Consider the following 26,290-nt stretch of genomic DNA (forward strand, 5'->3'; position numbering starts at 1 on the left):
AGTTACACAAAATGTGCACGATTTGTCTCTGACAAGTCATAATCATAGTGGGTTTAGCTGCTCAGTTTAAAAACGTTAACCGTCCCCTCTGTGAATCATCTGAAGCAACAGGTCACTTCAATGAATGAATAAAAGAAATACAAAGTTTAAAGATTAAAAGTTCTCAGACGATCTTTCCTCATACATTCCAATGACCGAGAGCTGTTGTTTCCCCCAAAAAAGGGCAGTAAGCAATGAAATGATGTAAAGGATTGCGGATTAGTAATATTTAAACTTTCTAAAGCTAAAAAAAGTTGAAATTTAAAAAAAAAAAAACTTTATAAAGCTAAGATGGTAATATTTTTCTGAGTAGCATTTAAAATCCTTCCAAACATAGCCACAAAACTTAAAGGCAAGACGATTTTAAAAGGCACTGACAACTGAAAGCTATCAAACTGTAGTCACCGCATGTTAATAGACAGTTTATTGCTAAATGTAACTGTTTTTCCTCCGTGGCCCTCTCATTAATCATTCTCACTACTGTTTCATGATGTCTAAACCATTATTACAGCAACCATTAAAACAAATAACCTACCGAGCTACTGCTTTATAGCCTGTTGAATTACATGCTCCATCAACATTCATTTCATCCTTCTGTGTTCTTCTGTGTTTTTTTCAATCTGTTGTTTTGTTTTTCTTTCTCATGCATGCTATAGTCTCTCAAGCGGCACACTAAAGTAAGCATCATTCTTCTCTGGATCTTTGCTTTTGCCTGGGAACAGCCCCATCCCGGTGTCCCAACATCCCTCCTCCTCTCTACCAACCTACCAAATATTGACCTCCCAAAAGATTGAATGCAACTCCTGCCCATCTGAAAATGTTTTGTTGCTGTTCCTTATTCAGTCTAGTGATAGCGATATGGTCAAATTAGATTATTTTCCTTATTATGTGATATGTATTTAAAATTCTGGATTCCAAATAATATCTAACCACATTTGGCCTTTTTTAAATGGTCAAACATATATCCTGCTGCTGTCCCCAGACTGTCATGTGTGCATCTACCTCACCCATGTTGATCTCATGTTGTTGACATGCATGACCCATGTGTTTCTCTGTTTATGCATGCTCGCTCCAGTCTGACAAGCTAAACCCGATTAAAGTAAGCACTGACTGCTTTGAATGTCATTTTGTCACCCCTGTTATTGATCTGCTGTCATGGTCAACAGTTGAATCCGTCCGACCTTTATTGACTCAGTCTATGGCAGGGGGGTTGTTTAAGATCATGATCCCACACTGGACTGGAGGCTGCAGAGTAACTTGCATGTTGTTTAATGGGGACAGCCCATATCCCCAAAGCAGAAAGAAAGGAAAGTCTATATCGAGCGCCTTTGAACAACACTGTAAAGGTGCTACAATGCTAATAATATAATTCATATTCTGTGTGTTTGCTGATCATTCTGCAAATGACTGGCACCACAAAAATAATCTTCCACTTGGTATTTTCTGACTTGGGGACCGAGGGTTCTGTTTCAAAGAGAAATCTGGTCATATTCTTTTTTTTACTCTCATATATATATTGTCTTTTGGAGGAAAATGTTGAGTAGCACACAATATTCACTGCCTCAGCGCCTCTGAATGAGGTGGAACCTGGGGTGGTAAATCAGAATCCATGGGAGGTTTATCCCACCCTGGTCATCCTCTCAGACACACAGTGACTAACATATTATCTTCTTTATTTGTTCTGATTTGTTTTCTCTCCGTCTGTCTTTTTTGCCTTGTCTCTGCTGTGGACCTCATCGGACTGACACCAGAAAAGCCAAAGCTGGTACAATGTAAGTTTTCTTTTTTTGTGGACGATTTATTGTGTTTTTTTGCCTAAATGTCAGTGCTGCATCTGATTCTCTGTCTGTTCTCCAGTGGGAGAAAAACATATTTCCAGTGTGTTATTCCAAACTACAACAAGAGGGTGCTGTTTCTCATGGAAGACAATGACGAATGCTTGACTAGCTTAGGTTCACAGTCTTGAATTTGATTAGCTTTAGACGCAGGGCAGGGGAGTCTATGCTCACAGTTTTTTAAAAGAAATCCTGATTGTTTTCCTGATTCTTGAGTTATTTAGTTTGTTTGTTTGTTTGTTTGTTACTTAGTTAGTTATAGCAATACTAAACGGGTGGCTTCAAGTTCTTTCAATGGGCAACAGACACTTAATTTTTGGTCTAAAAAAGTAATCCTAAGTGGATTTACTCTTTTCTTTTTTACATTTGCTTGAACTCACACAATTCAGAACAGGGACATTGTTGCTGGAGATTAATGTTTGTTTTCATGTCTGTCTGTCACATTTGTCTCACTAAAAGAGAAGAATTCCAGGAAACGTACATGGGGCGGGAGACACCAACGCAATGAGAATCTGGTTCACTGGGGCTGGTTTCCTTGGCCTGACTCTCAAAGATCAGATCATTCAATCAGAAGTGAAGGAGTAGACAAAGCTGACATTTATGACATTGCCCTGATGGTGCGAGACACGTTACAGTTAATCAGTGAACGCACTTTGAATGGCTGCAGTTTGCATACCACTAAGTCTATTTCGCAACTTTCCATTGTCTCCTTGAAATCTTATGTGGGTCAAGACTTACAAACACCCTTTTCTCAAATGCATGACTGGCTTTCCCCTCCTGAAACAAGTTTAAAATGTTTTTCAAGTTGACATTGTCCAGGTCGGTGTCAATCTCCCTGTGGTGCTTGTAGTGGCGCCACACTTTTGACAGTTCCTCTATTCATCTGTGCTCTGATTCTGAATGAGCTTGTTTCTCATCATGGGAGTGCGTTGCTCCAGGGCAGAGTCGGAGACAGTAGGCGGTGGTAGTGGGAGTTGAATCAGCGTAGTGTCCAGTAGCTGGGGTAAACTCATGCCGCGGCCACTGATGTACAAAATACTTACTGTGCAGTCATGTTATTTCAATAGAGCATTCGGTCCAACAATGAAGGCTTTTTTTCGTACGATTCTCCAGTGAGTGAAAACCAAAACTGCATGATATTTCACTGGATGAATGGAATAAAAACACAAGCATTATGGGTTCACTTCTCCTCGGACGTGACTTGTAACATTTATAAGCACAGAAGTCCGAGAAGTAAACACTGTAGGGGAGACCTGGGCTATTTGTCAGACCTGCATTAAATGAAAGCTTAAACCCTTGACTTGAAGGAGGCCTCGCTCTCGTTTTAGTATCATATTGTGATAGATAGTTATTAACCGTCAAACACAACAAAATCGACTGTGGCAACGTGCCCCATATGCGGGGAAAGTTGTCACAAGGTGTGGGGTTATTTGTCACGATTTTTTTTATGTTTTTTATGTTGTTAACATGAAATCTGATAAACCTTTGTAACTTTAACTAACTGATTAGGTCGAAAATGTACAAATTCCCTAAAATGACCCAAACATACGGCCTCAGTAAAAGCTAATGTGATCAGAAAAACATTAGACACAAAATAAAAAAAATGTCCCAGCATGTTATACCCCATGTGACAAATGACCCCTTATTTTTTGTGACAAATAGCCCCGAGTGTCCACTTTACCAACAATGTAAGCTAGCTAACAAGCGGCTTTAGCATGTTAGCTCTAAAAAGCCTCAAATCAAAGCTAACATCTCTGTGTTTCAGATCAATGTCTTCGGTTTAAGGCACTACCTAAAGGAAAGCTCTCACTACAGAAATAACCCAAACATTAAAGTTTGGGAAAAGGCATAAAAACAATTCAAATATGTCCCGTCCTCATGTCTTCAGTCCAAATGAGAAAATAATTAAAATAATTATTGGAATAGAAGAAGAATACCAATATAGTTCGGGAATGTGACGTCATATCGCTAAGCATTATGGGATTAGCAGCAATTGTCAACTAATAAAGATTTTAGAAGTTAATATACTGGAGTTATTGTTCACATTAAAACACTTGGACACCACAGAAGAAGAAGAAGAACAAGATCTTTATTTATATAGCGCCTTTCACAGACATAGTCACAAAGCGCTTTACATGAGACAATTGTACATTCACTCCATACTCGGTGGTGGTAAACTACGTTTGTAGCTTCAGTTTCCCCTGGGGGAGACTGACAGAAGCGCTTTCGCGACTGCACACATCTGCGCCAACATGCCCTCTGACCACCACCATACATTCACTCACTGGCCTATTGTGAGTGAATATAGGCCAGTGAGTGGCCTATATTCACAGAAAGGCCCCGTCCAGGTGGGAATCAAACCCGGGACCTTCTAGCTGTGAAGCGAGAGCACTAACCGCTGCGCTACCGTGCCGCCCACAGTCAGTTAGATGTATTTACCAGCAGTAACTCAGCAGCTAATGGAGTTGTTCCACGGCTACTTTCTCCTCTTTTTATACTGTTTTTAACTAATGTTAGGCAATGGAACTGTATGCTAACAGCTGCAAAGATGGCAGATCTCCATGGTAACTGTGGAATTTCCCGAACTCTAATACATCAGTACCAGCGTATGCAAAAGCAATGTGACAAATTACCCCACGTGACATATAGCCCCGGTCTCCCCTACACATTTTTAACATGTTGTAAGTGATTATCTGCATCTGCATGTCTGAGTCTATAAAAATTAAGACTGTTTTTACACTTGTCTGCACCAGGTACTTTTAACATTCAGCTGGAGCTGGTTCTCGCCAATGCACCTTGTGTGTTGTGTTGTTGTCTTTCCACGTCAATGGGAGCGAGAGAAGTCTATACATGTTGCGCAATTTGCTCAAACATGACAGAGATTCGAGAGTAACAAGAGCGTTCCGGTGTGTTTACTGTGACCTCGGATGAACCTCGTTCTCGTCTAACGCTTTGCCAAGGATCACTCTGAATGTTGCTTTCTGAGCTGACCCCTCACATACTTTGTCTGCCCCCAGGATAAAACACGATTGTGGGAATAACGGAATGACAGATGAGAAAATATCCAGGAGGGAGAGAGGAGAGAGATGCAGAGGAAAGAGCGCTTTGTTTGGCAGTGAGAGCTTGTCCGTAAAACATAACACTGAGGGCTCTGTGTCTCTGAACAGTCTCAGTGTGGAACTGAAAAGCCCACTGGTTTTGTGAAATGAAGATTGTTCTTCGAAAGTATAATAAACACAGTAATATATTGTTACATGAGGAAACTGTAACAAAGTGCTCCACGGAGAGACAAGTCACTCTAGCAAATAAAGAAAAAACACTATAGCGATTAAAGTTGAATCAGCATTTGGATGGATGTGTCCATTAGAGGACCTACATTGAAAAAAAAAAAAAACTATTACTAGCCATTCTGGTCATAAAAACACAAAGTCATTAGCACTGGTCTGGGCTAAATTGTGAAGAAGACAAAAATGCTAAGAGAAAACATACTATTTTCCCTACTGCTATTATTGCTTTATTAATTTATTCAATAACCCTTAACACCTGTTTTCAAAGAGATGAAGGAGTCAAAAAGTTAGCATTTTATATTTGTGTTGCCAATACTTGTGTAGTTGCAAACTTGATAAACACACCCAAAAAAAAGCTAACAGACGCACCATTTCCAAACAAGTACATTTCCAGCACCACACTACTCCTAATCGGAGAGAGACTCCTGGAAGTCATTGGTTTCCCCCTACTTCCTGTTATGTGAGGTTACTCCTGGTCATTCTGCAGTTTCTAACAGCTGCAAGTACTATATACACATACTCAGCTGTAACTGCAGTGGAAAACATGAAATAAACATATAATAAGCTATTAGCCATTGGGGTTGTGTTGAAATGTGCAAAAAACATAGAATGACTTTTCAACAAACGCTGGAAAAACATGAGCATTGAACACTCTTGCAGTGAACTCTAGTGAACCCTTGCTCTCCTAGGACCTCCCCCTCTCACTCAAAAACACATGGAGACTCCGCCTACTCCTCTCCTCCACAACTCTTTCCAAACAATGTCAGCGTCAGAGGAGAGATCTTGATATGCTGCCTGCAGTCTTCGTGGATACCTGGGATTTGTCTTTGCTGCTTGTTTGCGGAAATATTTGAGGAGCTACTTTGCGTGACACGGCGTGGATCGCGAGAAAGGAACTTATGGAGAGCTACAAGCTTCTTGACTTCTTGTGGAAGATTGTTTTGTTTTTTACCCTGTGATCAGAGAAGACGGATTTCTTCAGATGCTGGAATGAAGAGGTGTTTGAAGAAGCTTTGACCAAGTTGTATTATTTGTTTGGACTACAGAAGTATGCATTTATTTGCTTCTCTTCCGCACATGATCATAAACAAATCTGACTTTGCGAAAAGGTTTTCGTAGGGTTTGTACATTTGTAGTTATTTTTTTGCATCTCATCTTCTTCTTGCATGTTATCCACTCAATTTCTCAAACATGACAAAGATTCTTTTGACTTTCTGGGGATGGATGAATAAATGAAGAATGATGTTTTTGTGAGAAATCAAACTGGATAAAGTTGATAAAAAGACAAGATATGCAGCCATGAGGCCGGACAGCTCCATGGATTCGGACAGTGACCTGAACTGGGACATGGAGCGTGGGGAGAGGCAGGAGTGGCTCCTGAAGGAATGGAGATCGGAGAAAGTTCCAGCTGTAAGTCGCAGCGTCAATAATGTAATTTATGCCGAGTTTCTGTGGAAAGGGGTTCATGCTTTTTCAGCGCAAAGCTAGACCTCCTGGTGAGGGCCCCCCATGAGGCCCCTGAGGCATGTTCTGGCACATGAGTGTAGTTAAACTGTCATAGAGTCTCAAGGGGTTTGAACACACATGTAAGCCTTAAGACGAAAACAGAAAAATCGGTGGTGGTTCTTGGGGCCTTTCTGGAGCCCGAGCAAAAATCCACAAGGATCCCTTAAAGCTCTTGATGTGAAGGAGGGGAGGCTCTACTCTGAGCTCTGAAACTGGGTTACTGAACTGCCCAACTAATCTCTAACAATGCATCCATCCACCCTGCGGAGGAAACTCATATCAACCGCTTGTATCCACCATCGCAGTTCGTTTCGCACCTTTACAGAAATCCTGTTCTGTTTTGACGCAACAGGATTGTAACTTGTTGACTTTACTTCAGGCTGCTTGTGTAAATGGAACTGAGTGAGGGTGCTGATTTAAAGTATTGACACAGTGTCTGTAACCAGTGTTGTTTGTCTGTGACCTCTTTAGGTTCTGAGCCCCACCTACAAACAGCGAAACGAAGACTTCCGGAAGCTTTTCAAACAGCTGCCAGATACTGAACGTCTCATCGTGGGTGAGGAGAAATATGTTATATATATTTCTGGATTTTTTATAACGTAGTGAAGAGGGATGCAACAAAGGGCGTGGCAGTTGTCAAGCAATTGTCTTAAAACTGTCTGGACGATATTGTTCTCCACAATTTCTATAATGACATGTTTACAATAATAGAAAGGCTATGGATTTAAAGTGGATCATTCAGTTGTAGCTGCCCAATGAATTTGTTTTAATGCTGCCAACACAACTTTATTACTGTAGGTTCAGATGGAAGCACATTATAATATTTCACTGTATGTCAGATCAACATTTCTTTATAACTTTTGGAAACTCAAGTTGGGCTCCTTTCTGAGACTTTCACGCTAAAGTGTTGACACATTTAATCGATCGCACAATCAAAAAGTCTCACCGGGAAATTTGTTTATGAGGCGAGAGTAGGATTTGTTACTTACTTCCATTTCCTAGTGCAGTAATTAAAGTAATTCTGTTGTCGGCTTGTGTTGTGTTGCCCTCAGACTACTCCTGTGCCCTTCAGCGGGACATCCTCCTACAGGGACGCCTCTACCTCTCCGAAAACTGGATTTGTTTCTATAGCAACATATTCCGATGGGAAACTCTGGTAAGGCCACTGGAAAATCTGACGGCGTCTTTTGTTTTGTACTGATAAAACTGGAACCCATAATAAAAATCACATGTGGCTTCAGCTGGTGGTTCAGCTGAAGGACATCTGCACCATGACCAAGGAGAAGACTGCACGCCTCATTCCTAACGCCATACAGCTGTGCACCAACAATGAAAAGGTGCGTGCATCTCGGAAGAAATACACAATGTAATAATAAGCGTTATGAATTTGATTTGTTGAGTTTAAGAGTCCTGTTTTCAGCTTTGTTTTGTTTTTCTGTTATAGTCCAACTTTGATCGCTTTCCCTTTTTTTAGACTTGGCTTAGTCCTATATTGAGCTTGATCCCAGGTGGCACTTGGAAGGTCAAATATTTTATAGGATGGTGCTTTGTGTGAACATTTTGAGAACCACTGCTCTAAAAGACTACTAAACACATGAATAGGGTCATGTATTTTTTGCACAATCACACATTTCCAGTTGCAGTGTCTTTGCTACTAAACATAAGCATCCATTTGAAATTAAACCTCTAAGAATACTGATGTTTAACAATAACTAAATTCTAAATGAATTCTATTTATAGCACTTTTTCACCTCATTTGGGGCGCGGGACCGGACGTACATGATGATGTTCAGACTGTGGCAAAATGCTCTCCTAGAAAAGGTAAAATCAGAACACATCTCTTAATAAAATGCTTTCAATGTAGTTACATGTGGTGTCACTTTCCCTGCAGCCTTTATGTCCGAAAGAGCTGTGGCACTTTGTCCACCAGTGTTACGGGAACGAGCTGGGTCTGACCAGTGACGATGAGGACTATGTCCAGCCAGATGAAGATTTTAACACTATGGGGTGAGTGCTAAAGACGACCGCAACTTTGTCATTATGTCATTTACCATACACTTTGGTACATTCTCTGTCCTTGTTAGTTGCAGTTCACGAATGTGATGAGTGGACTAAGAATTGGCAGACAGGCGGATTATTTTCCTACGCAGATACTATATTTGACGCAATTCAAGGCCAAAAGTGGGAAGTAGGGAGCCGTAAAAACGTCAATAGATTCTTCCTGTTCCTGCTTGTTCCAACTTTACAATTACTCTTTCTCTTACAGTCAATGATATCTACTTCCCGAATATCTACTAAAGAGAATGTACGCTTTTTAATGAAAATGAATCCAGTATGTTTACAATTGTCAGTGCTGCCTGGAGTCTGAGAATTCACTCACAAAGAGCAGCAAAGGATTGAAATAATATTTAAACATCTATCTCTCAAACTTCATATAGTAGAATCTCAAATAAGATCATTTGACCACACTTTCCTTAAAAGCAAAACCAGCTTCGTTGACAGTCCATTCCCTCCTCACCGCACACCCATCACTTGAGAGTAGCCCAGTGCAGGCAGCGTGCCACAAACCTGTAACCTTGACCTACAGCTGCTGTCCGTCTCCCTGGTGCAGGTACTGCGAGGAGCTGCCAGTGGAGGAGAGCAACGACGCCAACATTGAGACCAACACCACTCCTGCCAAAAACACCAGCGACAACAAGAACGCAGACAACAAGACCGACGTGAGCCCTACCCCACCTCATAAAGGCTTCTCCAGCAGCGCCCCGCCAGACCTGCCCAGCAACGAGTCACCGCTTCCCGTAAGACGTGCACAGATGTTTAAATGGAAGAGATTTTGGTATTTGGAACTTTTGCTAAAGGCCGTGGAGAGTGGGCTCAGGAAGTATTCAAACACATATATTTTATTCTTATAAAATATAGATATAACGTTCATGCTTCTATATTTGGATTATTGTAGCAGAATCAGACCGCTATAATATATATATATCATTTTTTCAAGGGGTTTGGTCGGTCGGTCGGTCGGTCGGTCGGTCGCTTGGGTTGGTTGGGTTGGTTTGGTTGGGCTGGTTTGTTGGTTGCGCTGGGTTGGTAGGTTGGTTGGGCTGGGTTGGTTGGGCTGGTTGGCTTGGTTGGTTGGTTGGTTGGTTGGTTGGTTGGTTGGGTTTGGTTGGGTTTGGTAGGTTGGTAGGTTGGTTGGTAGGTTGGTAGGTTGGTAGGTTGGTAGGTTGGTAGGTTGGTAGGTTGGTTGGGCTGGTTGGGTTGGGTTGGGTTGGTTGGGCTGGTTGGATGGTTGGGTTGGTTGGCTTTGTTGGTTGGTTGGCTTTGTTGGTTGGTTGGCTTTGTTGGTTGGTTGGTTGGTTGGTTGGTTGGTTGGTTGGTTGGTTGGGTTGGTTGGGTTGGTTGGGTTGGTTGGGTTGGTTGGGTTGGTTGGGTTGGTTGGTTGGGCTGGTTTGGTTGGTTGGGTTGGTTGGGTTGGTTTGGTTTGGCTGGTTTGGTTAGTTGGGCTGGTTGGGTTAGTTGAGTCCAGTGATGATGTAATGGTGAATCAAACCTTAGGACCTGATTTCTCATTAGAAACTGTTTATATTATTAGTGGCACAAATATATAAATAAGTTTACGCTGTGGACATTTAGCGTTTCTCTAAAAGACAAAAATCTGCACATTTGCACAACTTTAGCACACATTATTTATTTGCACTTGGGAATGAGGCCCGTAGAGTGTTGCCATTTGCTTAACAGCACTAAATGTTGGTGATAATCATTCTTCTTCAAAATTGACTTTTTATTGCATCTACTGTGTTGCAGCAGTATGAGGCTCCTCTGGCAGAGGAAGTGTCCGCCGCAGCCCCAGAGGTCGACCCAGTCACCCTGTGTACCCCTGATAACCACACTCAACAGCGCAGCCCACACACACCCCGCACGCCGCCGCCCTCCCTGGACCTGAACGACAATGAAGACCTGCCTACTGAGCTCAGCGACTCCTCCGAGACACATGACGAAGGTGTGGGCCACAAAATTGCCAAATTAAACACATGGCTTTCCAAAAACAGCAGGTCAGATATCTCCTTTAGTCGCTGTCTTGTTTAAAGCTCCTTTGCTTTGTACAGGGGAGGTGCAGCCGTTCCACGAGGACCTGAACGGAAAACAGTACCTGAACAATGTGTACAGACTGGGAGTGGATAAAATGTACGACCTGCTCTTCTCCGAGTCCGACTTCATGAGGGACTTTCTGGAGCGGAGGAGGTTCTCAGGTTTGTCAGCACAAACACTGCCCATTTCTCCCACTAGTTTTAAATGCAAAACCTTTTTCATTAACAGCATGGGTTATTTATTTCATTGCATGGCTCAGCAGGGCACAATATGATGATACTTTTCAGTTTTAAGCAACTGTTTCTAAATGTATTAATCTGGACATTTCATCTCTCATCCAAAATGCTGTGAAGATGAACTTGGTTAATTAAGAGATCAAATGTAATCCCTATTACTATTCCTAGTCCCAATTAATATTCTTTGAAAACCTTTGGTATGCTATGTGTTGTAAAACTCCTGGACTACTGAAAGCTGACACACATGCCAAGTCCATAAACTTTCACCAGACTCATGCAAACCATTGTAGTGGCCAAATGACCTGTGCTATGACATTTACAACTTCACAGTGCTGCAGGTGCCCTCTGCTGGCTGTTTCTGTTTCTGGCCGCAAACCACCTAAGCCTTAGACATACTAAGGCTTAGGTATCAAAAAGAACAGAATAAATATATAGGATCTTGAATTTAAAAAAAAATGGTTGCATTCATAGACTTAAGTATGTATTTAAGTTACAAAAATGATGATTTGTATTTTCCAGATGTGGTGCACCGACCCTGGAGGAGAGACCCAGACGGAAACCAGACCCGAGAGCTCATGTACAGCATTGCTCTGAACAACCCGCTGGCCCCAAAGACAGCCACGGTTACTGAGACACAGGTCACTGTCTATGCAACTCCCCATGAAAATATGAAGATAGCACAGCTTTTATGCTCGGCTACAATTAGCAAGTTGTAAATGCAAATTATACCGTCTCTATGGAGTCTTAATCTTATGTTTAACATTTTGAGGTTACCCTCAATTCTTTTCTGAATGTGGATAGTATACAGTACATCAGAAAAATAATCACAATACTAAACAGCAACATTGCGATTTGATCATTTCTGCCTTATTCCATATTTTTTTCAACCAAATTTTTCCTTGTCTGTTATAGAAACTTTGATTTCTCTTGTGTATATCCAGACTTTGTACAAAGCCAGCCAAGAGAACGAGTGCTATGTGATCGATGCGGAGGTGATCGCTCATGACGTCCCGTACCACGATTACTTCTACACGGTCAACCGCTACCTTCTCACACGAGTGGCCAAGAACAAGTGTCGCCTGAGGTGAGTCAAAGCGCTGGGCTGCAGATGTTCGGCCCGTGTGACTTCTTGGGGGGGGGGGGAGGATTTTGTCATGTTGCTTTAATTAAATGATGTATTTGCGAAGGAATGCTTGTGGGTGTAATGTCCCGCAATCCTGCAAATGTCATGGGTTTAATCATTTCCATTACTGGTCATTCGTGATTATAGTTTGCAGTTACTGTGAATTGTCCAAACTTTGAATAAGCCACTTTAATATAACGTTGCAGTTCCTTAAATTTAAAGTCTTGCTGTCCAGTTACAAAAAAAAGCAACAAACATTATAGTGCATCGTGTAGCTTCACTTAAATGAATACAGACTTGAATACAGAATTACTTTTTTAGTATTTTTCCGGTTTCCGACATGGTGGAACAATGAAAGATTTCTGTTTGGTGTTTGAGAGAAAAAAGTGGAGTAGAGAGAAACTGATAAATCCCAATAGGAAAGGAAGATACAAGCTGCAACAAACACGGCAGCTCCATTACAGCTGTGCACCTTTAAGAGGTTTCCTTTTGAACCATCTGACCTCACTGAATGCGCGTGTCCACAGAGTGTCCACAGAGCTGCGCTACAGGAAGCAGCCGTGGGGCCTGGTCAAGAGCTTCATCGAGAGAAACTTCTGGAGTGGCCTGGACGAGTACTTCAAACACTTAGGTGAGAAGGCAGTTTACGCTAAACTGGCTTTTATCAGCTAGATTATGAAAATGTTATTGGAGTCTCAAAACGCATAGTACCTCTTGTCGTATTTTCTTTTGTTAAGACTTTGTTTCAACTCTCTAAACCAGGACATTTCTTGCATTCAGCACATCATTTCAGTGCTTTGTTTTGTCTTGATTACAAAATCTATCACTTGGCATCATATTGACATTAGCCATGCTTTGAGTTTGTTTCTATTTAACGGGGTTCAGCCCCATTATTACCAGAAAGGGATTCAGGCATATGATACAAGCCATCTGGAGCTAAATTAATGAGAATCTTCTGCTATTTAACTGTTTGCACATTTCCTTTCTATTTTGCACACCATGAGCGATCTTATTGAATGCAGAATGTAACAAGTGAATCTCTCCGTTGTGAGATCAATAAACGATTATCTTATCTTATATTTTTCATACCTCTGTCCTTTAAACACAACGGGGGTCACTTAACAAGACAGACGCTAATGGGCAAGTTGCACCTAATTTACCATTTGAAATTGCCCTTTATTACAGTGTTAGAGCCCCATTGTTACCTAAATTAGAGAATGCTGCATGAGTTAAAAATGCACAAGTGATTCTGCCGCTGATCCACTTTTGCACGTGCTACTGTTTTCGCACATTAGCAAGCGTTTAGTAAATGACCCCCTCGGTAAACACCGTCATACATGACTGACTCTGGTCTCCCCCGCTGCGTGCAGAGCTGGAGTTGAACAAGCTGGAGGAGGTGCTGCTGGACGCGCACGCACAGTCGCCCAAAGCCAGGGGGGGCATGAGGGGCAGCCGGCGGAGAAAACGCACATTCTCGCACCACCACCTCCGGCCAGCGGGGATCAGCGTAGACCAGGCCATGAGCGCCGTCACCACGCCCGACGAGGAGGATGATGAGGACATACGTCTCATCAAGCATGTGGCAGGTCAAAGACATTAAAGCATTATTTAAAGCAGTGGTTAGGCTGGAGAGCAGCTCTTTTATACCAGCAGCATGTTACAGCAAGACCGGCTCTTCTCAGGACTGTTCAATTCACAGTCGGCTAACTACAGCAGTTTGGCTTCTGTGAGAGGATGTACTTGTAATTAAAAGTTGTGTGGCTGTAGAGGCATGAGCACAAGCTGAGGCAAGTATGAAGTGACCCTGCAAGTTGTGAAATGTGCCTGTAAACTCGTCCCTGTGAAGAATTGGGATGCTACAAATATGTTAGGCAAGTTAGGAGCGAGTTTGGGCACAACAAACCTTTTGATTTAGTAGCTTCCTCTTTCATTCTTCAAAATCAATAAAGGGTCTTTAAGCTCGAGGCTTTGCCGATTCTGTCAGTCACCCTCCAGATCAAATGTGACAAGTAAGCCCAAGATTCTGGGCTTTATTTGGGGGATCACATCAAACGAATCTTAATTGCTGTCTTTGGTTGGTTAGAAAATACTACATGGATCTAAAACAGCTTCCCTCAGCTTTACATCTGTTCCGTATGTGTTACAAATCGCCTCAGCCCCTTCAAGACCGTCGTCCCTTTGCTCCTCATCAAAACATACCTCTGCTGCTATGCTACGGTCGGCACAGAGCTTTACGTCGCTGCATGTGACATCTTGAGTTGCCATTAGATGATGTCATAAGGCCACGTGCTAACAATGTGTTTCCTGTGTATTCTTTAGGTTCCACACAGACCAGATACCTCTCGGAGTCTTCAGGAGGCTTGGCACTTTACAGCTTCTCCAAAATCTTACTTTTTATAAGCCTTGTGTAAGTATAGCCCGCACAGTGATATCTTTAATATGACTGGGTTATCACAAACTGTATCATTTTGTTCTACACAAAACACTTAGAAAAGTATGGAATGGGTAGTTTAACGGTTCCTCGTGAGTTAAAACTTTACAAAGCAAAAATAGAAGACTTTGGGACTTTGGAAACATACAGCACAAAGAAAGTTAATTTACTTTCTTCGTATAAACCTTTGGGTAACTACTGGTTGAAGTTCGTCCTTCAAGTTTACATTTTGTTTTGTTTTTCTTTACTTTTCATTATTTTGTTATACCAAAAATAAATTCCTATGATTTACTTTGATCTAATTTTGCCTGTCCTTATTTTGTTTTATGCATCCAATAGGATCTGTATAAGGTACTTGGCTTTATCTAGATTCTGGGATATCAGTAAACTGTGGAGTATGAGTAATACATGTCTCCTTTTTTTCCATGTTACAGCTTAATATTGCTGGTATTTCTCAACTTGATGCTGTTCTATAAGCTGTGGATGCTGGAGTATGCCACCACGAGTCTCACGGCATCTCAAGGGTTCAGGCCACATGAGAGGTACGTGCGTATATCAACACTTGTATTTCAATATGCCAGTGTTATGTGGAGCAAAATCCATATCTCAAGTCACAAAAAGCCACAAAATCTCTGAGGTCTTTCATATGACTAAAATGTATGCCTTTATACATACAGCCTGAAACATGTCATGATTATCTAAATTCAGTTTTTGCTTTCAAATCACTTGCAATAGGGTTTCCTCTTGAACTGATGGGAATTTAAGTCATTCCACTACCTTTCATTTCATTATTGAATAGATGGGAAAACATCGATCTTCAATTTTCTATGCTCTAATTGACGTAAAACATGTTTTGTTTGCACTACATGCATTTAAGAAGGTGGAAATGTATTTACTAGATCAAAAGACTGGCTTGTGGCATGGGGGTGCAGCGGTTAGCACTCGTGCTTTACAGCTAGAAAGGTCTCGGGTTCGATTCCCACCTGGACGGGGCCTTTCTGTGTGGAGTTTGCATGTTCTCCCCGTGTCTGTGTCGGCTTCCTCTGGATACTCCGGTTACCCTACCGCTAAAAACATGTACAATAGGTTGAATGAGTGTGTTTGAGAGTGTGAGTGTGGGAGAATGGATGCAAATTAGCTCAAGGCTACAATCCACTGTGGTGTGTTTACATGCATGAGTCCCATGTATGTTCATTAACATGCACTGTCGCAAACAAATAAACCAATAAATGACCGATATATCGACCAGCCGATATATTTGGGTATTTTAAAATATCGGCCGATATCATGCTGCTAAAAGGCTGATATCTCTGGAAGGCTTCACAAGTTTGTCCACCTACTTTATGTATTTTATATTAATTTCACAACCATACGAGCTAGAGACTGACCGCTTTTTTATGTTTTGGAATCTGCTGATTTCTGTCTTTCAAATGAGCTCCATGTATCTTCTAAACATAAATGTCCTGCATAAATCAGCCCTACACCCCTAATAAAGCGCCCCCTGCTGTCACAGGCAGCACTGACACATTTTAGAGTCTAGAAGCATCACACACAGGATTATACGTCGCACTTCCAGGTAGCTCCAACGAAAACTATTTATTTGCTTGCACCAAATAAAATGTTTCTACTTTGGAAATCCATTTACTGCCATGTTAAAAATGGGGTAAAAATAAAACAATATAGTATCAGTAGTAGTAGTGTATTTTTGTTATGTCATAAAGCATCTACTGTCAACCAAATGCCAGACTGTCGCCTCCTCTAATCAGTGTAGACGTTGACCTGCCTCGTCTCTCTGTGTCGTCCCCGTAGTAAACCCCCTCACACGCAGCAGGAGTGGGTGCAGCTCCTGGACTCTCAGCAGCGTTTCCACGACAACGAGCTGCACAAGTGGAAGGAGGTCATCAAGTCGTGCGTGCTACTGCTGGACCAGGTCAGACACATGGCACTGTTGTCACCATTTTGCCTTAATCCCAAAGATTTAATACACTGACAGATAAATTAGATCCGTTTTTAATTTTAACTCACTAAACACGATCTTTTCAAAAGGACACCACATGATTTAGCGATGCTCATAATAGCACTTTATGGCCTCATAGTTTTCCATTAGCAAAACACGCTCTCCTGCCCGGTCACTGGTGTAAACAGATGGAGCCTGGTTTGTACTTTTAAGGAGCTGAAGCTGAGTGGGAAATGGCTGCTTCCTCTGGTCTCAAAGCAAACATGAAAAGATAGTGATTGTGCCGTCTGGATGGTCTGGTCTTTACCCTGCATTAACCGGGAAGCGATTGGAGCCATGTTTGGATTGAGGGTCACTCCGGGACACGCCAAACAACCCTGTGTACAACTTCGGGGAAACAGTTTGGGAGAGATAGATAATCCATCGTGACTCATATGTGTAGAAATGTTTACTGTGAGCTGAATCTTTATTTTAATGGAAGGGAGTGTAAATATTTCCTTTCTGTGCCTCTTGGAATTTACTGATAACTGATTACTGATAACTAAATGATTTATTATCATTTACTTGATGAAAAAAAAAAGAGTCACTTCACTTTTTTTTTGGTTCTGGTTTTAAAAGCCCACCCTCTCCCTGTTGTCCAACAGATGGGAGCAACATCCGGGCATTTTTGCCGAGGCTCCCTCTGGGTGAAAAAACACCTCCTTTTATTTTATGGTGGCAGATCCCAAAAAACTCAAATCTTTTGTCGTTCTGAGATGAAAGAGTGAAATAGCTTGTAGATTAACCTGTGTTGAATGAATCATGGGAATGCTCATAGGCTTATATTTTGCTGTCATAATTTAAAAAACTACAATGTAGACTACATACATTTTATTTAAAGGTGCATTATGCAACTTTTTATGTTGGAAAAAAGTTCATATCGGTGCGTATTTGACTTTTCAGTGACCCAGTGACTGTATGGGTGCCTTTATTTTCCATCCCGGTGTCCTCTAGGACCCACAAGGATCAATTTTATTTGAGGATTCTGGTAGGTTTTCTGAATTTAATGAAGATGTGACTACGGAGGGAGTTACACAGCAGTGAAAACCTACCAGAAACTCGAGAAAAACAAACAAACAGAAAAAAAATAGAGCCTTGGCCGTCATAGATGCCAAGCAATAGCGCCAAGCTAACCACCCATACGGCCACTGGGTCACTGAAAGGTCAAATACACACGAATATTAACTTATTTTCCAGGATAAAAAAAATGCATAATGCACCTTTAACCTCTTACCCCCTGCCTGAACCAAGCACATTTTCTCCAGTTTGGCATTACCCATCTGGAAAAGCATCAAAACGGCGACAAAAATGAGACAAAAATGTGCAAAATCGCAACAAAAGACACACAAAAAAGCAATGAAAAAGTGACAAAAAAGGGACAAGAACACAACAATAAAGGGACCAAAGGACAACAGAAGAGCTAAAAAAAAAAGCCACAAAATACCAGCCAAATCATCATCAGCGACAGAAGAGTGATGATGAAAAAAGGTCAAAAAAGTGATGGTAACACAGCACCAATGTAAGGAAAAAGATCAGTTTAGATAAACTTTATAGGTTTCAAATGAGGCGACACTGGCCTATAGGCTGTAAGCTCCAGGCAAGAGGCTTTTAGATTTGGGAAAAGCCAAACTGGAGAAAATGCACTTCGTGAAAATGGAAAGTAAGAGGTTAATAACAATATAAAGGGACAGAAAAAGCTGTAGCTACAGTATAATGACTATATAGACAAAGTGATAAACGTACACAGCATTAGGCTGCTCAGTTTAAACATGTTAACCGTCTTCTCTGTGCAGCCTTTTCATACTTGACCTAGTAATAAAACAAATAAAAAGTTGTTTCAGAAGTAAATTAAAAGTTCTCAGACGGCCTCTGCCTTTTCATTTCAATGGAGCTTACAGTATGTTTCACCCAAAAGGGGCGTTAACCTTTTGAGTGACCAAGATGCTCCTCCCATCTATCAGAAATCCCATAGTCTCTTGTATGCCAAATCACTGGACTAAAACCAGTTTGGAAATTAGCCTAAAGAGATTTAAGTTACTTGATATTGTAATTTGCATGTCTTCCAAACAACTATTTCAATATCATCTTGTAGACGATAAATGCAACACACCCTACCGTAAACCTATTTTAATTGCTGTCATTGAAAGCCAAGTGTGAATGGAAAGAGAGTTAATCACATAAATATCTGTCCTTCTTGGAACGTCGTGAAAATTTTAAGTTCTGTGTTTCTATTTTTCAGCTCAGAGATTCCCTGGTGAACCTCCACAAAAACATGGGCTTCAGGGACTACTCCTCCCACTCTCAGAAGAAAAGCCAATACCACTGACGCTTGCGCTCCAGGTGGCCAAACTTCATACGTACGTGCAATACTCAGCCTCCTCTGGTTCAACGGGGGCCGTTTCCACCAAGTCAAAAAACCTCTGCCAGTCTGGACACCCCGACTTTTCTCACCATTCAACAAAAATCCCTCCATGCGACTTCTCTTCTTCTTCCTCCAACGATTCCCCGACAGTCGTGTGCTTCTCCTGCTAAAGCTAACATTAGAACCACATGAATCTGCAAAAACAGAAGTGGATTTCACGTCTGCTTCTCGCTTTTCCGTGTTTACCTTTGAACTGGTGCCACGAGGCTAGCAGTAACAGGACATTTAGCATCAGGGCTAACTCTTAACGCGCATATGCACCGAATCAGGGCGGGTCTCTGAGAACTAATGCCATGCTTTAAAAAAAAAGAAAAAAAAAAATCTGCTATTTTACTTTGTTTTTTTATGCAGACTGAGTGCAAAATGGGCTGTGAGCTTTTCATGTTTCCTAATCAAAAACAGAATTTAATTTGCTAAGTTTGAGTTAGAAAATGAAACAGACAAAAAAAAAAAAGATAGTATAGCTTTAATTTATAAAATGCAAAATGCCAATGCAGTGGTTAATTAAATGAAATCAAAAGGCATAATATGATCTTTCAATGACTTCCCAAGTTGAAATGTTTCGTTTTTTGACCCACACTGAGTCCTAAAGGCTCATCTGAGGTTGGTTTGCTGAACGACGGTGATTAATGCCTCGTTCCACTGAAATGTATTGGGCTTTGTTTTTTTTTTAGACAAACAGTATTAACTACACACTGATGCAATAACATGAAAAAAAAAGTACTTCTTGTTATATTGAATAGTTGGGAAACTGCTGGCTTGTTTCCAACGTGTTACCGCGCTGTGTTGCAGCTGATAATAGCTGTACAACAATGTCTTGACCTAGATTGTTCATCATTTGACATATTTTCATAAATTGCTTCCAAAGGGAGTCCTTCATCCAACCTGGCAACGAAATACAACGTGCAATGTCCGTCTTTGTGAAGCAATGCATTTGGGATTTATTTTGTAAATATTTCATAAACATCTGTGTCCTGAGAGTTGAGGTCACCATCTTCAGACTACATAAATTTACTTATTTCATGTTGATTTAATCACATTTTAAGTGATGGTAAAGTTGTTCATGATTTGTTTAAAATCAGAAGTTTAAAGTTTAAAATCCAGATGAGCCCCACACTTTGGTTTGTCAAATCCTGCAGCTAAAAGGACTCTGAGTCAAGTCGAGTCTAAATAGAGAGAGTTTAGGCCTCCAGTAAAGCTCAGTGACTGAATTCGGATATAAACTGAGGTATGGCCTGAGCATAGTGAGATTAAAACTGGTGTCCTCAATGGGCAACCCCACGTTCACTTAGCTTCAATGCCAGAATCTGATTTGATCAGGTATCGGCGAGTACCTGAAACTCCCCAATGTGAAAAGAGGATCCAGTGGCTAATGCTGTCGCTAACAGCCAGACGCCACAGGCTCTGCACACCCTACTAACTTTAAAAACAACATATTAAACATCTGTGTTAACTTTTTCATGCCTTCATTTACTTTTTAGACTTTAGGCATTGATCAAATCTTGAGACTTGACTCACAGTGCACAAACTCTGTTCATTATTGGCCAGATGCTCTGGGCTTAGCATCTTTTTACAAGCCTCGCTCTTTTTTATTGACATTCAGAGGTTTGCAACTGGTACTCAGTATCAGCGGCTACTCTGAGTTCAATTATCAGATTGACAAAAGCCACAACACTACTAGCTACAGTGCCATTTTTAACTAGAGAGAGCACATCCTACATCCCATTGCTTTGCTTATTCTAAACACAACCTCAGACCTCTCCAACTGTCCTTAAGGTGCTATGTTGATATTATTCACCCCAAAGCCATTTCAACACGCTGATTTTATTTTTTTTAATTATTTTTTTTATTATACCATACTTAGCAGCCATGTTGCTCCACTGTATATGAAATGCATGGCTGTCAAAATGAATGCTATCCCATAATACTAGAGGACCAACATATTAACGCATGGGTATTTTAAGAAAGCGTAAAGTAGACCCTAAACTAGACCAATGCAGTCTGTGGTTAATGTCCCAAAGCGTTGTATATGGTTATTAATGCCAGCATAGATGATACCATATTGAAATGAATATGTATCCTGTCAAAAGTGGGTTCAGGAAGCCTTTAGACCTCTTTGAATGATTTCTATTTCATTATGCAGGAGATTCACAGGCGGGTTGTTATATTTGCACAAGTGTAGTGAAGTCGTAGTACTCTTGTTTTAGTTTTCAGTCAGTGACGAAAGCTTCACGAGGAAACAGAAAGAAGCCTAAGATTAGACCTTTTAATGATGATTTCAACGTAAAAAACAGAAACAAAGAGGTACGGACACTTCCTGAACCCACCTGCTCTCCCTTGTTTCCATGACAATCCAAAAGTGTACTTCCCGTGTCTTGCCTTCGTCGAGCTCACCTGTCGTTGTAGCCTTGTCGTATGTGAATATACAATACCTATATTTGAATATGACCTATTTTGACCTGTGTATGATTCTGGGATATTTATATGAAATAATAATGTACAGCATATTGATTGACGTGTGGAGATATAGTTGGTTTCGTGGGACGCGCTGGCAGCGGACCCCGAGCCAAATGCACTGACGTGAAAGTATTGCTCAAAGAGGCCTGAGGAGGAATAAAAAGGGAGTTAGGTGTAAAAAAAAAAAAACGGTGTCTTCTTGTGTGGTTTATTATGTTTTAAGTATATCTTTTGTCTCTAGACCAGCTATTTACGCCGAGAATTATTGGTCATTCCAAGCAGGAGCAGAAATTTGACAGAGCTAAATTTGAAGAGCCAAGCAGGACAATCAATGGCAGAACATGGCAGAGAAAGTCCCAGTGATAGTTTTTTTCCCAAATGATTAAACCTAAATCACAACTAGGGGGAACTTGTCAGAAACAGAGCACACATGGCGAGAACATATTCAAATTGAAGACAATGGTTGGAGGAAACTAGTCAAGCTTTTTAGAAAACAACTCGTCGTTTGTCTTATCCCTGAATTACGACCATATAAGACGTCTACTAAAACAGCGCCCCCAAGCTCCCATTGAGGGTATGTACATTACTTTCAACCCAATACAGAAACGACTTTATTGTAAATCACAAACTTGCAAAATTAGCCACAACTGCGATAGGTTTGGGCAAAAAGCAGTGCCAGGTCTTCAGCCCTGCCACACCTGTGGAGGAACTGAAAGTCCAGCTGTGCCAAAGGCTCTCCAAGCGCGCTCTGCACTATTACGCATCACACCTCCCCAACCGCAGCAGCGGCCACAATTCACCACTCTCTATTATATTACATGGGTGAGCTAGGTTACCGCCATTTTACTCACAACAACAGCGACACCAAAGCACAACTCACCATCGATGTCTTCGTGAGTCCTTCTTCTCCTCCATATGCGTCACTGCCAACTCCATATCTCTCCAGTCCGCTTCCATCGCTGTCCTCAAACGTCCTCGTGTTGTCAGACTCCGTGTCACCCGTACGTGCGGTTGTCCGCTAACCGCTGCGAGCCTCGGATCCGCGCCGGGTTCCAGTGCGTACGATGCGTGGAAAGTCCTCTCGTCACCCCGGCAAAGTCGGGCTTCGGCTCCGCTGCTGTTCTCCACAAAGTCCTGCGTCTCTTTCTGAGTTCCTCTTGAGAACGTGGTGCCAAATGTCCGTGATGAAACTGCTGTCGTTAATTCCTCCGCAGTTTCGTCATTTAAGGATAAAACATATAAAACATTACAGCTGTGTTTAGCTCGCGGGTTTTTGAACTAGATTTGACAGACACTCGCGCCGTCCAATGAAAACACGTGTATCAGCTGGAGGGCGTTTGGGCAGGTGAGCCTGCGCCTCTGGTTGGCTGAAGGGTCTGCTACGTCATAATGTCATATCCAGTAGTATTTCGTAACAATTATCATCATTATATTATAAACAATCGGAAATAAACTGCTGTAAAGCACTTCTTCTGATGCCTGTGATTTATCTGGACTAAAGCAGGATTTTTGTAGAAAAAAATAATAACAAAGTATAGAGAAACGTGTACACATACATATTTTTTCTACAATTTATTTATTTAATTATGCATGTATGTAGCCTATTTACCACAGCAATAACTAGCGCGCTTGGAGAGCCGTTGGCACAGCTGGACTTTCAGTTCCTCCACAGGTGTGGCAGGGCTGAAAATGTGGAACTGCTTTTTGCCCTCACATACTGCATGTGGGGCTAATTTTGCCAGTTTGTGATTTATTTCTTTGCGTTTGAGTTTTGTTAGTAGACGTCTTATATGGTCGTAATTCAGGGATAAGACAAACGACGATTTCTGTCGTTTGGATTTGGAGGACTTGTTGGAAAATAAACTCTCTCCAAGAAAAGTCTGAGAGGAGTGTATAACAGCTGAAGGACTTGCATTGTCGCCTATATTGGGTAGACTTAAGTATTAATGCTAACAATAAGAAGAAAAGAGAACTTGAAAACGTAAAACTTTTAGGTGAAAAAACTCCTAGAAATGATGATTTGAGATGTCATTTGACGTTGCTGGTGTAAAACTTCTGTGCGTAATGCATTTACTGACCACCAGATGACGCACTATAGCTGTCCGTGCACTCCGGCGTTAACGGGCAGAAAAAAAACTCTAGTAACCGAACCTGAAATTGCCTGGTAGTTACAGTGGGATGACCTTACCGGTTAGTTTTAGGTTTTGCAGTCTGGCTGCAGGAGCCGCATTTGTTTAATACATGAGTAGGGCTAATAGGTTCAATTCATGCAATCTATGTGTATGTAAACTTGTACAGAATCTCAATAATTCCAAAACAATGATACATTTGGTCTTGAAATGGTCATAGCACACAAAGGCACTGATTTTTCTCGTTTTTTTTTGTTTTGTTTTGTTGTTTTGCAGTGGGTCAGGGTTGTCCTAACACATTTCTCACTCTCCCCACCCCAAGTTCACTTTTAGGTTATAGCCCATTGAGCGCGTTTCACGACTTTCAGGGCACAATGCAATCATGGTAACATAACAACAACCACCCTAGACTCCAGTTTACGATAAATAAAGAAGACTTTATCGGACATATGCACAACGCGCAAAGGTCTTTTCCCCACAAATTTCTACTGACGGACAAAACGAAGTGCATAGGCAATTCTACCACGAGAATTCCGGTTTGGCTTTTAACTTCATTTGAGTGTTGTCAAGTCTGAAATCATGTGACTGTGTTGCCTCAGAGGTGGCAAGCGTGAGCGGAGTAGAGCCAACAGCGAAGTGCCTCCTCCGTATGCAGCCCTCCTCCCAAAGCGCTCCGTGCAGCTGTCCCGGTGCAGACTGGAGAAGGCCAATCATTCAGAGCAACAGACTGGGGCAGACTAGCTGACAAACCACGGAGCATATACGCGCGAAGGAGGAGGGGGTATGGGGGCCGGAGCACCGCGGCTCTAACCCAAAGCAGTGAGGACTACACACTCGCGGGGATGTCTGTTTTGGAGCCGCCGGCTTCGCTCGGACTCATGTTCCCGTTCAAAGAGGAGCGCAGCAGGAACAAGGAGCGCCTGGAGGCCAGCCTGGCGGCGCTGTGCGAGCTGGAGCTGCTGAAACAGAGGCAGGAGAGCCGCGTACTCAGCGCGCTATGCTTGGGGGACAACTCCGCAGAAGCTCCAGGACGCACGGCTTGGACGGCGCTTGGGGCTGCCGCTGCGGCGCGCTTTGGCACGGACGCACAGGGCGAGGACGCGCAGGATTACGGACTGAGGCTCCAGACAGTAAGTTGTGGGCAAAAAAAGATCTGTGGTGTAGGGTTGGGGCTCGGTGGACTGAAAGGCAGGAGTGGAGAGAGGGGGCAGCAGTTTGGAGGTGCGCTATCTGGGGAAACGGTTCCACGCGCACCAGTGGAGTTGATAAGGGGCTTTTAGAAGTAACGTGCCAAGAGGAGATTGTACTGACTGTGCTGCGCGTAAGAGAGATGTTGAAATGTTTTATCCAGTGGTGGAATTTTAAAATAAACTTTATCAGGGGATTTGTCTGGGGCTAATTTTTGTTTTGAAGTGGGCTACACAATGTTTTGAGTCTTCATTTGGTTGCAGGTTGATTTCTGAATACATCTGTTGTTCATTTTTTCTTTTTTTTTCAGTAGAGAAGGATTTGTTTATTGCAAATGCCAACTTTTAGTCTATTTGATTGATTACAGGGCCATTACTTTCACAGTTATAAGCCAATAGGGTTTTTGTTTCTTTCTCTTCTTCTTTACTCTATAAATCAGGATTGTAGAGGTAAACCCAATGCAGAGTGAGACCCATTTAAAACTACTTGATAAAAAGTTAATAGAAAAGCATATAGGTGCTTGCTTTGGAACTGAGAATAAGAAAAAAAAAGTTACTTGACACGCCAGTCTATATCAATATCCAATCACACTAGCATGGGAAGTTGGTAGCCTGCAGTTGAGTATGTTATGGCCACAGCATTACACACATTGAGCCAGGAAAGTCTCATGTAATTTCAATTTGGCCTACATGGACCAATAACCAAACTTGGCTTGGGTTGTCACTTATGCTTAGGTAACGCTTCTTTTTTTTAAATTATAATCTAATGACAATATCCCTGAACCCATTTGGCACACAAGAAATGTATCATCAAAGTGTTCCCGAGGCAAAAGGCTGTAATATTTTAAACACATACCCTTTGTAATTGTACTAGCATCAGCAGACACTTGACCTATTCAATTTCAAAACTAAATGTCTCACAGAATCCCTGCTAATCCCACCATTGACCTCAGCACGCTGCTATGAACCCACCAAGTCAAGCCGGGCCCCTTTAAATCATTACCATTTAAGGACATCGACTTCGTTAGCTCCTCCATTACATTTGCCCTAATGAATTATCCAGACAAGTCCGTTCCACCGCGTTCCCCATAAAACATATAAATAGCCGTATTAGAAGCCATTGTTTTTCAAAAAGTCTTCCAGATTGGAGTTCAGATTGCATCCCAAAGCAGGGGGAGTCTTTGAAGCGCAGTCCAAGAGCAACATGAGTGGAACTACATGCAGCTTTTTCATGTTTCGGGGGTATGGAGCCGGGGGGACGATATAGGGGCCTGCTTCCCGTCCGGCTAATGCGGTTTGCAGATGATAGGGAAAGTATGTAGTTGATGATATATGAGAGCAAGTGCAACGCTGTATGGCTTTCGCTTCAATTAGGCAAAATATTTATCCAGAGATACAAGATAGGCATGCAAACGTAAAGCATGCATGGACAAGAACATTTTTCCCATCAATTTTGTTTATATGGATGCATTTTTATGGTTCCATCAACTACTTTTGAGAAAAGCACTTTGTATGTTGAGATCTTAAAGCAGGAACAAGGTTTCAGACGATGT

At 41.8% G+C, this 26,290-nt stretch overlaps 3 protein-coding genes across 12 annotated transcripts in view; all 3 read left to right on the top strand.

The window, feature by feature from the left end:
- Positions 1-19,093, top strand: part of LOC306969862 (protein Aster-B-like) — a 40,362-nt gene extending 21,269 nt beyond the window's left edge. For 4 of the 10 annotated variants that reach the window (XM_079565606.1, XM_079565612.1, XM_079565615.1 and 1 more), the window contains 18 exons: positions 696-716; positions 1,791-1,811; positions 7,139-7,223; positions 7,720-7,823; positions 7,909-8,004; positions 8,408-8,488; positions 8,559-8,674; positions 9,255-9,465; positions 10,472-10,667; positions 10,774-10,917; positions 11,512-11,630; positions 11,934-12,076; positions 12,643-12,746; positions 13,486-13,701; positions 14,435-14,522; positions 14,981-15,088; positions 16,356-16,476; positions 18,782-19,093. In XM_079565606.1, coding sequence (XP_079421732.1) covers positions 696-716; positions 1,791-1,811; positions 7,139-7,223; positions 7,720-7,823; positions 7,909-8,004; positions 8,408-8,488; positions 8,559-8,674; positions 9,255-9,465; positions 10,472-10,667; positions 10,774-10,917; positions 11,512-11,630; positions 11,934-12,076; positions 12,643-12,746; positions 13,486-13,701; positions 14,435-14,522; positions 14,981-15,088; positions 16,356-16,476; positions 18,782-18,868 — 2,061 coding nt within the window. In that variant the 3' untranslated portion in view covers positions 18,869-19,093. Of the gene's footprint in view, positions 1-695; positions 717-1,790; positions 1,812-6,217; positions 6,572-7,138; positions 7,224-7,719; positions 7,824-7,908; positions 8,005-8,407; positions 8,489-8,558; positions 8,675-9,254; positions 9,466-10,471; positions 10,668-10,773; positions 10,918-11,511; positions 11,631-11,933; positions 12,077-12,642; positions 12,747-13,485; positions 13,702-14,434; positions 14,523-14,980; positions 15,089-16,355; positions 16,477-18,781 lie in introns of those variants that run through there. The other 6 variants (XM_079565611.1, XM_079565614.1, XM_079565608.1 and 3 more) reach the window with 5 other exon arrangements.
- Positions 1-26,290, top strand: part of clmpa (CXADR like membrane protein a) — a 358,126-nt gene that overhangs the window by 196,773 nt on the left and 135,063 nt on the right. The gene's annotated exons all lie outside the window — the stretch shown is intronic.
- LOC306969865 (uncharacterized protein) overlaps positions 24,167-26,290 on the top strand; it is a 48,529-nt gene continuing 46,405 nt past the window's right edge. The window contains exon 1 of the mRNA XM_079565620.1: positions 24,167-24,680. Coding sequence (XP_079421746.1) covers positions 24,393-24,680 — 288 coding nt within the window. The 5' untranslated portion in view covers positions 24,167-24,392. The remainder of the gene's footprint in view (positions 24,681-26,290) is intronic.

The sequence above is a fragment of the Gobius niger genome, assembly GCF_951799975.1.
Source record: "Gobius niger genome assembly, chromosome: 11".
In the NCBI taxonomy this organism is placed as follows: domain Eukaryota; kingdom Metazoa; phylum Chordata; class Actinopteri; order Gobiiformes; family Gobiidae; genus Gobius; species Gobius niger.